Source organism: Triturus cristatus, chromosome 1_2 (assembly GCF_964204655.1).
Source record: "Triturus cristatus chromosome 1_2, aTriCri1.1, whole genome shotgun sequence".
NCBI classification, from domain to species: Eukaryota; Metazoa; Chordata; class Amphibia; order Caudata; family Salamandridae; genus Triturus; species Triturus cristatus.
In genome coordinates, this window is record NC_140580.1 from 53,389,236 (window position 1) to 53,400,672 (window position 11,437).

The 11,437-nt window shown below is 45.8% G+C and overlaps 1 protein-coding gene across 1 annotated transcript in view; it reads left to right on the forward strand.

Moving 5' to 3' along the window:
* The window catches only part of LOC146866755 (olfactory receptor 6M1-like), a 37,946-nt gene extending 27,098 nt beyond the window's left edge, over positions 1-10,848 (forward strand). The window contains exon 3 of the mRNA XM_085617232.1: positions 10,423-10,848. Coding sequence (XP_085473358.1) covers positions 10,423-10,848 — 426 coding nt within the window. The remainder of the gene's footprint in view (positions 1-10,422) is intronic.
* Positions 10,849-11,437: the final 589 nt, after the last annotated feature.

Consider the following 11,437-nt stretch of genomic DNA (forward strand, 5'->3'; position numbering starts at 1 on the left):
TGGTCGCAAAGAAAACAGGTACATCTCAATTGACGATGTCAAACTTCAGCGAGTGGCCGATACTTCTTAGTGTGACTCCAGCAGTTTCATGCCAGACGATGCAAAGAAATTCAATGTTGACTCTTGCTTCTAACACCTTGCCTGATGTTGCCATCGAGATGCAATCGGTTACTGATCCCTTGTTGATACCATCGGCTGGTGGTTTGCCCGAAGAGACTGAGTATGCTTATCCTACACGTGGTCCCTCACCTGTTTTACAATCTACGGCGCTTGGACAGTCCCGTTTCTCCTTTGACACTAACTCATTGCCCTCAAGCCCCCCATCGAACATTGCAGTTTTTTTCAGCTGGTTTAAGAGACATTTTTTGATTGCCCCTTGGACATACATTTGGCTGTTGCTTTTCAGTGTTTTTTTGTTTATGTCCATTGGATTTGTAATAGTTTTTTTCCGTCTTGTGGATGGCCACTATCTGAGTGAGAGATCGACAATTAGACTTATCAATGGAACTTTGGCCCCCCACTCCTCGTCCCACATCATGAAGAGGGACCAGACTTTTGTGAATATTACTGCCTGGCCCGTCTTGGATGGAATCGCATGGGATGCTGTTAAATTCCAAATTCATGGGCCTACAGAGGTCATTAATGTACCTAATGTATTTCGTGTTTCTATGGGTGATGTGGTTAGGCAGAACATACGTTCTGATGATTGGGATGTACACGCCATTGAATCACTGTTTTCTGATTTGAAATATTATGCCGCTTTTGATGCTGAAGATTTATACGAAAATGCGGCTAATTATGCGGAACAGTATTGTTTTCAACATTATGGCAATCATTTCCTGCATAAAGCAAATACGTTTAGAAATTTTGTAAATTTTACCCAATGGGAACACTGTCCTACTCCCGAATTCGGAAGTTCACAAACACTGGTTAACAAGTATTCATATTTTACCGATTTCAGTGTTTCCAACCCGGCAGCGTTTTATTTTAAGGTGCTGCCTGAGTCTGCCGCAAAGGTTAGACTGACACACACGAAGCTACTTTATTCTAAGTCCTTTATGGACGAGTTGTCAATCAAAGGTTATGATGTATGGAAGGCTACTATTGATCTAAAGTCGGTTTGGGGTTCCAAGCCGTGGCAGGTACAGGGTACAGAGGCTTTACATCGTGCCTGTCTTATACCAAATCATATTTTATTTTTAAATTCATCCATCTTCCAAACCACCTGTTTCGGATTGGCTACTTCTAAACAATTAAAGTCACCTTCTGTGCCAGATCTGGGCGCTTATCCCAATTGGGATAACCACACAGATCTGTCCCGCGCTGCTTTGCAATCCTTAGTTTCAAATACATCTTTCAATATTTCGAAAGTTAATAGTGAGGGTTGGTTAATTTGGCAAAGCAGTTCAGATATCTGTCAACGACGTTTTCTGGGACTGAAACCGGGGTCTACTCAAGAACGTGTAGACCCTCGGTTTGAGTCGTCACATACTGTCACTACATACTCTGTGGGCAAGTTATGTCAATCTTGGCTGCGACATTCCACTTTGGCGTCTGTCAAGGATCACTTATCACAATTACATGACAGAATAGATTTGAATGATTTTGTTAAGGGTCCTGTGGGCGGCAGAACCAAAAGGTGGGCGTATGCTATTTACAACGAAGTCTGGAAGTTGTCACAGATTGAGGCGGCTTCCAGATTGAGAGCTATTGACCAAGCAAACATGGAGAAGGTTTTAGCCGTTATAGATAATAGCATTAGCACTCTCTCTTCTAGGATTTATACATTAGATAATATTGTTTCGTCAGTTGTTGATATTGTGCATGATGATATGTCTGTGTTATATCATGGTCAAAACCAGTTGCGTTCTGTTATGCAGTTTGCGTGGACATTGCAGACGTTAAAGGCAGGGAGGGTCCCTTGGGACTATTTGAACACTACATCGTTATTCCTTCCCTTTAACCTTACTGACAAGCAGCGCTTTATGTCCATGAAGGATGCTACATATTCATTGTTACATATTGAAAAATTAGAGCCATTGCCCTTCTCAGTAGCGGAGATCAATTCGGCTACGTGGCTAGCACACGGATTGATAACTCTCCCTTTTGTGCTTTTTAAGTTTACGTCTTGTATGAAACATTATGCTTTAGGTAGATATGAACCGCTAGGCACCGCTTTCATACACGAGGTTTGGTCCCTCCCCTTTACGTATAGATGTACTAGGGACGGAACTGAGGTTTATTTGAAAGGCGAGGAATGCACCACGTCACCAGACCATTCCTTGGTTTGTAGGCACATTCAATTACACGGCGCGTGCAATGTACAAGCCCCGAATTTGGCCTGCGTTCTGCGAGGTATCCCAGTGCCTGTGATTACCCCTTCTTTCACGCTGCTTGCTAACGGTAGTTATTTAATTTTGAATAATGAAGCTTGCTGTGGGATGTTAGTGGGAATCCCATACATAGTAACTGTCTCGCAGAAAGTTGTCTGCTGCAATAATGTTCTCTTTCCACCCCCGCATGGGCGGCTGGATGTTTCTATCTGGCCTTCGATTCCAACCTTGAAAGCAGAGTTCAACAAGTTGAGCAGAATAAGAGCCTTATTGTCCCAAAAAGAGGTGTCTTTGACTTCCTCTCGTGAAACATTCGACCTTCACGTTGCTAATACGCGCACAGAGGTACAGGCGCTTCTGAATACTGACCTCCCCCTACATTTCGGCTCTTTGATCCAAACTATTTTCAATGCCTCGTCCACGACCGGCCTGGCTCATTTTTTTAAACTTGTGGGCTCGGGTCTCGTGACCTCTTTCCAAACTATTTTTGGTGTGGTTCCGGGCTTTTTTCATTCCCTTTTCTCGAGCATCTTTGGAGGTGTTCCGCTACTTCTGGCGCTAGTGGCAGGTGTGCTGCTTTTCCTTTTCATACTACGAAATGGCTGCTCCATCTGTGCCACTCGTGCACCTGTCCCGCCTGCAGCTTCTTCGGGATAGGATGCTTGACTTTTATGGAACTCTGCCGTTGGCGACATTAAGCCTGGCGTATGGATTGTCCTTCCGGTATTGCTACTTCACCTGCGTACAGCCTGTGCTACACTGCCTGGATTGCCCCTTTGAATGGCCTTTGGATTTGTGCTTGACCAGCCTGGTGTCTCCGGTGCCGGATTTCGATCGACTAGTGAGGCCCTTAGTGTCTCACGAGTTGACCTGTTCTGGTGTCCGGATAATGGCTTGTGGAGCAGCACATGGGATCCTGGGTAATTGGGACATCTCTACAGCTGCCTACAACTTCTTGGCTATGAGCTATTTGGAGGAACATTCCGGGTGCCCTCTGATCGTGCTGGAAGCTCCGCTGATTGAAGAACACGTGTGTTCCTTCTCGTTGATGGATTGGATGGCTGAGACTTTCGCTGGCCCTGCAAATGATTTTTTGTTGGAAGCGGTTGCCACATATGCTGCCTATACATTCATGGATTGACTGAACTATCGTCCTTGGCGCCTGTCGCTCCTGGACAGCACCCTGCCGCGGCATATACACTTTTTGCTTTCTCCCTGATGGTTGTTTTGAGTTTTTTTTTTAATTGATTATATTTTTTTTCCGGACTCCACAGTTTCCCCTGTTGCTTTTCAATTTTTTTCGTTTCAGACTTTAACTCATTCTGAACCTTTGAATTGGTTACGCCTTGTTCTGCTCTGACGAAACTGAACTCTGCGTTCTCTCTTTTCTTGCCTACTAAATAGTGCTTCGATCAAGGGGGCGTGTAGTGAGTTCTCTCTGAATACGTACAGGCATTGTTAAGTTAGCATAACCACGTTAGAGGTTAGAAAGCCATATTTTTGCTTTTGCACTCGGCACTGCGTTTACATGTTATTTCTTAAAACAGACTGTTGACTCGAGACTTGCTTCACACAAGCGCGATCTGTTGTTACTATCCCAAGCTCTGCGCAGCGACCTTGGTCTGTACATGGTGTGACAAACAGTCTGGGGTATTACACAATGCATGTTTTTCACTCTAGGTTGATCGGCCCACTATTTAGCCATAACACACGCGCAGCTGCAAATGCCTGAAAATTAGTGCTTTTAGTATCACAGACATCATGTTTATTATTCAGACCGAAGACGAGCCTTCCTGCGAGAAGTCTCCTGATGCTCCTGTGATGTGATTTCACTAAGCTGATCTTTGAGGTATGGGGTCCCCTATTCAAGCCTAAGAGACCTTCTATTAGCATAATAATAATATTAGCTTCTTAGTAAAGGGAAGGTGGTAGTATCCACTGTCATTATAATATGATCACCCCTTTTATATTCTATGGTATTGTAACTATGTTGCTGGTTTTGATATTAATCATTTGTCTGCTTGTATTAGCCAAAGTACTGCATCTTAGGACACGTGGTCTATAAAAATAAACCCCTTTTATTTACAACGTGTCTCTGTTGATTATTGTTGTGGACTGATGTGAGAATAATATACGAACAGGTATTTCCGATTCCCACCATTCCTGAGTATGTACTGAGTCGCTTGTTCTGGGTTGTCTACACATTGGGACCGCCGAGCTAAATCTCGGATAACGAATGGGACACTTATGCTAGCCGGATACTGGGTTCTGGGTTCTGAGGTGAGTTTCTGGTACACCACAATTCACTGAGGTCCTGGGGTTCTTCGCATAGTTCTGTGTATCAGCAGAATCCCTGCAACAACGGAAGCCAAACGTGGCCGCTCGTCAGCTGAGTGAGCGCCGCAGGAAGCAAGAGCATTGTCCAGCAACCCAAGCCGCCGGAGACTTTGCTCCGTGAAGCCGGAAGACAGGCAAATGTCTGTACCTGGTTGTGGGCGGAGCTACACCCCAGGAAGCCTGATTGCAGGCGGGGCTGCTGGAAATGAGGGCTGAAGGCATTGGAAGCCAGGCGTCTGTTGCTTGGTTGGGCGGGGCTCCCGTGAGGAGAGGAGAGCCCCCCGTGATTCCCAAGTGTGGACGGAAGTCAGGGCCGGCCAGGAAGCAGAGACACGAGGCTGCTGTGCCGTAGCCCTGGCCATCGAGAGGCCACACACCAGCCATTTGGAACCTGACTCGCTGGAGTGAGGGTGAGTCTGGCCACTGCGAGAGTTGCCTCCACGGGGGAACCGAGTAAGGTCTTCCTGCCCTCGGGGGCATTATGCTACCTGTTGGTAGCAGTGCGGGATGACACCGATCCGGGACCCGAGACCGGAAGAGGTCTCCTACGTATGTTTGGACACCCGCAGCTTCCCCCGGGAGAGTCGCAGCAGCTGCCAGTTGTGTGTCCGGTTAGGGGCCCATTATTGCTCCCAGGGCAGGATACCCCTTCTACATGCCTGCCTGATTGTCTGCCGGGCCAAGGGGCCCTTGGAGGTCCTCACGTAGGTGCTGTCGTAGCGCCAACGCAATCCCCGCATTAGTGTAAATGCGGTGCAGTTACGTAATACCAGGCTACCCACAAGAGTGCCAGGAAGCAGCATTTATGTATATACTAGGCTCTGATGTGGTTACAGCAGCTGTCATACTGTGCAGACTTGTTTTGCAGTCTCACTGATGTAGCAATAGTACCATATGGTGCAGTATTATCCCTAAGGAGGGCATGATATGTTTATCATGCAGAATGTGTTTATACTCCATACAGTGGTTCCAGTACCTGGTTGTTTCTATTTTTACTACCTAACAGTGATTTAGGTGATGTGATGACAGTTGCCGATTGGCCCTGTAGTGTACATATTCCCTTTGAAGTCATACTAAGTGCCAGATGGCACAGTGTACATATGTGAATATGTTCTAATGTGTTTTTTGAGTAGTACAACATCTATTTTTGATATAACCTTGTGTGGAATTTCTTTTGTGGTGTGCCCAGTGTGTAGCTGCTGTGTGAGTGAGTTGTGCAAACGCTTTAGACATTGCCTCTGGGATAAGCCTCACTCCTCATGCCAAGCTACCAAGGCGGTGAGCAGGGGTTATCTTCAGCGTGTCACTTCCTTGCCCTGACTAGAGTGATGGTTTCTGCCTGGCTTAGGCGCATGCCCTAGCCAACCAGAAATCCCATTTCCAACAATTACCATTTTAATTTTCAGCTGTTCTGGGTATTTTTTTGCGGGGCTCTCATGGAGGAGCTGCCCCTGCCACTCGGTCTTCCGTCCCTATATGCAAGCTACTGCAAAAAGAGACAAAATGATTTTTGAGAAGACAATTAGGGAGCTCCAAAGGGGTAATATCTAAACTAATCTTGTTGATAATGGAGAAGGCACATAAAACATAAAGTTTCCTGAAAACAAGGAACTAAATGTAATTGCAGACGCTCTATAAAGAGAGGATATGGGATGTGAAACAATAATTCCATCTAAAAATATGGGAGAGCATAACTGGATGGCCTTGGACGCATGATTTGCACAGAGGTCTGGACTTCAAACACTGAGCTAAAAAGCAATTCAGATAAACAGGAGACTAACTCAATTCAGGGAGAGGAGTAGATATCTTTGTGCGTTTTGTAATATGATCACAAAGCTACACTGTGGGAGGTAATCTCTTCAAACTCGCAGTGCATATAGCTAGCTGAGCAAAATGTTGCTCAGAGTTTCATAGCTGCTCACACATCAGGAGCCCCAGGTCTAAATTAGATTCCATTAAACATCTTCAAATCAGATCCAACTTACTTGACTCGCCTTGATCAACAAGTTGTCCCAGGATTGTGGTGTGGTCTGTCTTCCACCCCATTTACAAAACAGTGAATAAAGCTAATCTGAAGAACTATCACACAAACGCCCTACTACACAAGGGCGCAAAACAGTTTGCGAAAATGCTATTAATAAAGCTTGAAGTTCAGGTGGAGGGAACCAAAGGGAAATGACCTTTACAACGCGGTCATTACACCGAGATACATTTACATTGCGGTCATTACAACGCAAGTCGCTACAACGACTTGCGCTGGATGGCGCTCAACACTAAGGAATAGTATGATTTACTATTCTAAGACCTTCCCTACGGTTACACACACTGGAGTTGGAATAGTAGATCATACTGTTCCTAAGTCCAGCGCCTCTAGCGCAAGTCGTTGGAATGACTTGCGTTGTAATAACTGCGATGTAACGTACCGCGATCTAAATGATCGCGTTGTAACGTCACATATTCGGACCAAATTACTGCTTGTTTGCAAGAAAGGATTTAAGAAGTATGCAAAAAATAAATAGACAATGTACCCCTGTTGAATATATTAGCCCAAAGAGATGTTGGAAATCTCTGAATTCCACAGTACACATGCTTCTTAGGCTTTACTTCAATATTAATATTGTGAATCATGGTATGCATTTGAGCAAACTTATCATTATAGGTATCGCAGATACTTTCTTTAGGATCATCCAAATCCTGCATTGGAGCACAGGAGTGTGTGAAGGTGGGCGATAGCTTTTAGGTGACCAAGAAGATAAACACTGAATCAGAGATTAGAAAAACCAATGAGTAATTGCCGTGGACACTTTTTGTCTCTCCCAAGTTCTTGCCCACCCCCACAACACACGCTGGAGTTCAGCCTGACTAGCATGAACCACATTATTGACAAGCTGCTTATTAACTATTGACATAGAGTGAGATGGGCCAGAGACGGTGTTAAAATCACTATGAAAATAATTCAACCGAAACTCCCTAAAAGAATCGTTTTACAGGGTCGGCAGTCTTAAAAGGAATTCCACTCTGAGATTCACAAAGAATGAAAATAAACTGGCCTCATGCACTGAATTTACACCTGAAGTTATAGAGAGTATACGTCTTTCTTTTGGGTGGTACTACTTGGATTTAGGAAGTACAAAAAATCTAGTTTACAATGGAAACACACTCAGCACTAAAGTCTCAGGTGTATCTGTTAAATAATTTGAAAAGCAGTTTGCAAATTAAGGGGCATATTTACAAGGAGGGCGATAGAAAATGATTGCCGCTTTTGCGGCCGTTTTCGGCCGAAAAGCGGCGATAATTTTATCGCCTAATTAGCAAGGTCACGCTAAACGCGTGAAACCTTGCATTAGTGCACGAAATCTTAACGCCCAGCTTTGCATCTCTAATGAGATGCAAAGTGGGCATTCCTGACCTGACATGACAGGAGAAATGTCGCTAAGCGACATTTCTCCTATCATCAAGCCCCACGCTATGAAGCATAGCGGCAGGAAAAGTAGCGATAACCCCTGTTATCGCTACCTTCCTTACGCCTGCTTCAGGACTGACTGAGCCATGATATCCTATGGAAGGTGGATATCATGGCTAAGTTTGTGGGGCCCAATCAACAAGCTAACGCCACATTTTGTGAGATTATCACTGGGTTTCCAGCGATAATCTCACGTTAGGCAGTTAGAGCTAGGATTTTTATCACTTTTGAGATAAGCGTTGCTAATAGCACACTATCTCAGCGATAAAAATCCACGCTAGCTGGTGATACTTATCCTAGCGCTAAGTGCGCTTAGCGATAATTATCGCCGGTTGTTGCTGATATACCCCCATATGTTTGAGGTTTCACCTCCTGTTACTTCAGATTGCTGATAGAAGGGCAACGTAGGCGATGGAGTTTAGATTCAGGTGTTGTAGGCTATTCGTGAATAAATCTGATACCATCAAGGCTCTGATCTGCACCTGTTTATAGTTATTAAAGGAAAGGAAAGCCCAGCAACTTCCTATTTTACAGAGATAACAGGCAACAACTATAAAACATGCTATGTGTCATTGTGTAGCGTGGTGTGAGGGTGAAGGCAGGTTATTGGTTGTCTGACTAAATTCACTACAGATGCAGACTGTCCGTAGAATGAATTATGTCTGCCAAGAAGCCCAAATATTTTTGGGATGGGGGCTAATTTCAGCTTTTTGTATCTACAAATTCAATGATGCAAATCCTGGGAAAAATGGCCACCCTGAAATATTTTGAGGCTTTTTTATCAAATTGATTTGGATAAGAATTGTGTGGAACATCATTAATAAAGATATAGTTGGATTATAGCAGAGTATTGCAGATACTATTTTCAGGATAAACTGGAGAAAACCCTGGCTTATTTGACTTAATGCTCAGGACCAAACTGGGAACCCGAAGCAGCCCTTGCAATTTTCTCAAACCAGCACCTGCCTGGCCCCGGGAGGCTCCAAATGCTTGCTTGCTGCTTTTGTTACTGGGTGTAGAGAGCCCTCCACCCTCTGTGCTAAAATGTATCCACTTCAACCCTCGGGCTCGGACTGTGGGTATAAATAAATGGGCATAAGGTCGCTCGTGCCTTGGCCGACACACAGACTGTGGTGTGTGTCGTCAATCATTCCCGAAACCAAGTGAGGCCTGGCCTCCTTTATCCAAAAGGCCACATCACACTGGTGTTGAGGGGGAGCGACCCCTCACCTCAAGCCTGAAGCTGCCATCGCTCTCCCCCTTACACCTGTTCATGAACTGGTGCCACTGCCCACAACTGGCGGACCACCCCCTACCTGATGCACCATGGCCAGACACACCTGCTGTCTGTGGCTGCCATCTCTCGTTGGCCATAAGTCTCCAGACTCCTCCTGCCTACCTTCACCATTCACCTGGTGTACCTGGCTGATGTTCTTGTGTGCACAGCAGCCCTTCATGTGGTCTCGGCCAGCTCTGTGTTCGTACCGCACAGAGCTCGCACTGCACCGGTGGGTGTGTCCTTCACCCAATGCGGCCTATGCCAGTGATTTCCTGCTATGCATGCCCTGCTGACTCCACATGCCCCGGTGCACGCAGTGAATTCTGCCGGCAGTTGTTGTGCATGGTTTGTCACAGCTGCACCTACAGTCTGGCTACCAAGCTACCGTGGGTAGCTTTATGCCGAGGGGACAGCACGTTTTGAGACGCTGCAGCATGTGTACTGTGCACATGATTGCCTCTCTGCTCAAGGTACCATGACAAAACACAATTGAACTATTCTGAGCTCACAGCATTCGCCCTCCTAGCAATAGACTGCCAACTTCATCCAGAGAGAGAGGTATACTTGCCTGCCTAGACTGCCCCGTGAAGAAAGAAAGAAAGAAAGAAAGAAAGAAAGAAAGAAAGAAAGAAAGAAAGAAAGAAAGAAAGAAAGAAAGAAAGAAAGAAAGAAAGAAAGAAAGAAAGAAAGAAAGAAGTGTATATATTACCCTGCGTTAATGGGAGACCCACCACCACAAGGCCCGGCGCCCCCAATTGTCTCTATGGATGCCTCCATCAACCCTGTGCACCCTTTCAGCCAGCTGACCTACCCCACCACAGTAGCGCCTTGGTGGAAGTTGTGGCTTGGATGATTAAAACACTATTTGCCCGGCACAAGAGAAACTGATGGTGCAGTGAAACGCTTGTTGCTGATGCACTTGGGGGGTGAGGAGCTCTACAAATTGTTTGACACCCTGCTGAATATGGGGATGACACTGATTATGACGCTGCAATACCCTCCCTTAATAGGCACTTCGACCCACAGATAATCCCAACAATGAGCGTTTCAAGCTGTGCCATGCCAAGCAAGCAATCTCGAAGTCATTAGACATGTTCTACACCAGACTGCGGAAACCTGTATGCATGTACATAGCCGTTGACCAGCGAGAAGAGATACGTGCACAAATCATACAATGGTGCAAGTCTGTCACACTTGGACAACAAATTCTCTGCCAGCCTGGGAAATCCTTGGATAAGATCCTGATCTTTGCACGATCTCAAGAACTGTCAAATACTCGGGCAGAGGAGTTATCTAAACTGTCCCCACTCCCTCAGCCTTGCGGACACCCAGCATTAAAAGGAGAGGATAGATGCGGTGCAAAGACGCCCTGTGCCAACACAGTCACCTGGGGCCCCCAGAAAACAACACAAGAAATGTGGCTACAGTGGTTTTGATCACAAACCCTCAGAGGCATGCCCAGCAAAGGGACAAACCTGCTCCGTGTGCCAAAGGATCAACCATTATGCAAATTAATGACAAGATGGAATGTTCCGACAAAGAGGAGGAGCCTCCAGGGGAAGCACACTGGCTTTGTGACATCTGACACTGGAGGAGCACTCCGATGCAGAACAGCCCTCACTTCAAGGAGGACAATTATGACATCTTCTATATTTCCTTCACCGGATGCTCTGGCTGCAAGAGACGTCCCCCACCCATGTGCACAGTAGGCATGAAGAGCACTCCTGTGCTAGCCTTGATAGACACAGGAGCGTCAGTAAATGTAATGGACAATATGAAAAGCTAGTGCCTCATCCAACACTCACTCCTAGCCGAGTGAAAATCTACCCTTATGTGCGCACTGAACCACTGTCATTACGGGGCACCATTGAAGTCACCAGCTCAGGTAGGACCATCAAAACCACGTTCCATGTCACCAAGGGCCAAAAGGGTCCTCTACTGGGTTGCCATACCACAGACGACTTAGAACCAGTGTTTTTTCTTGCAAACTAGATCCACGATTCTCATGCAGAGGATATTATGAAG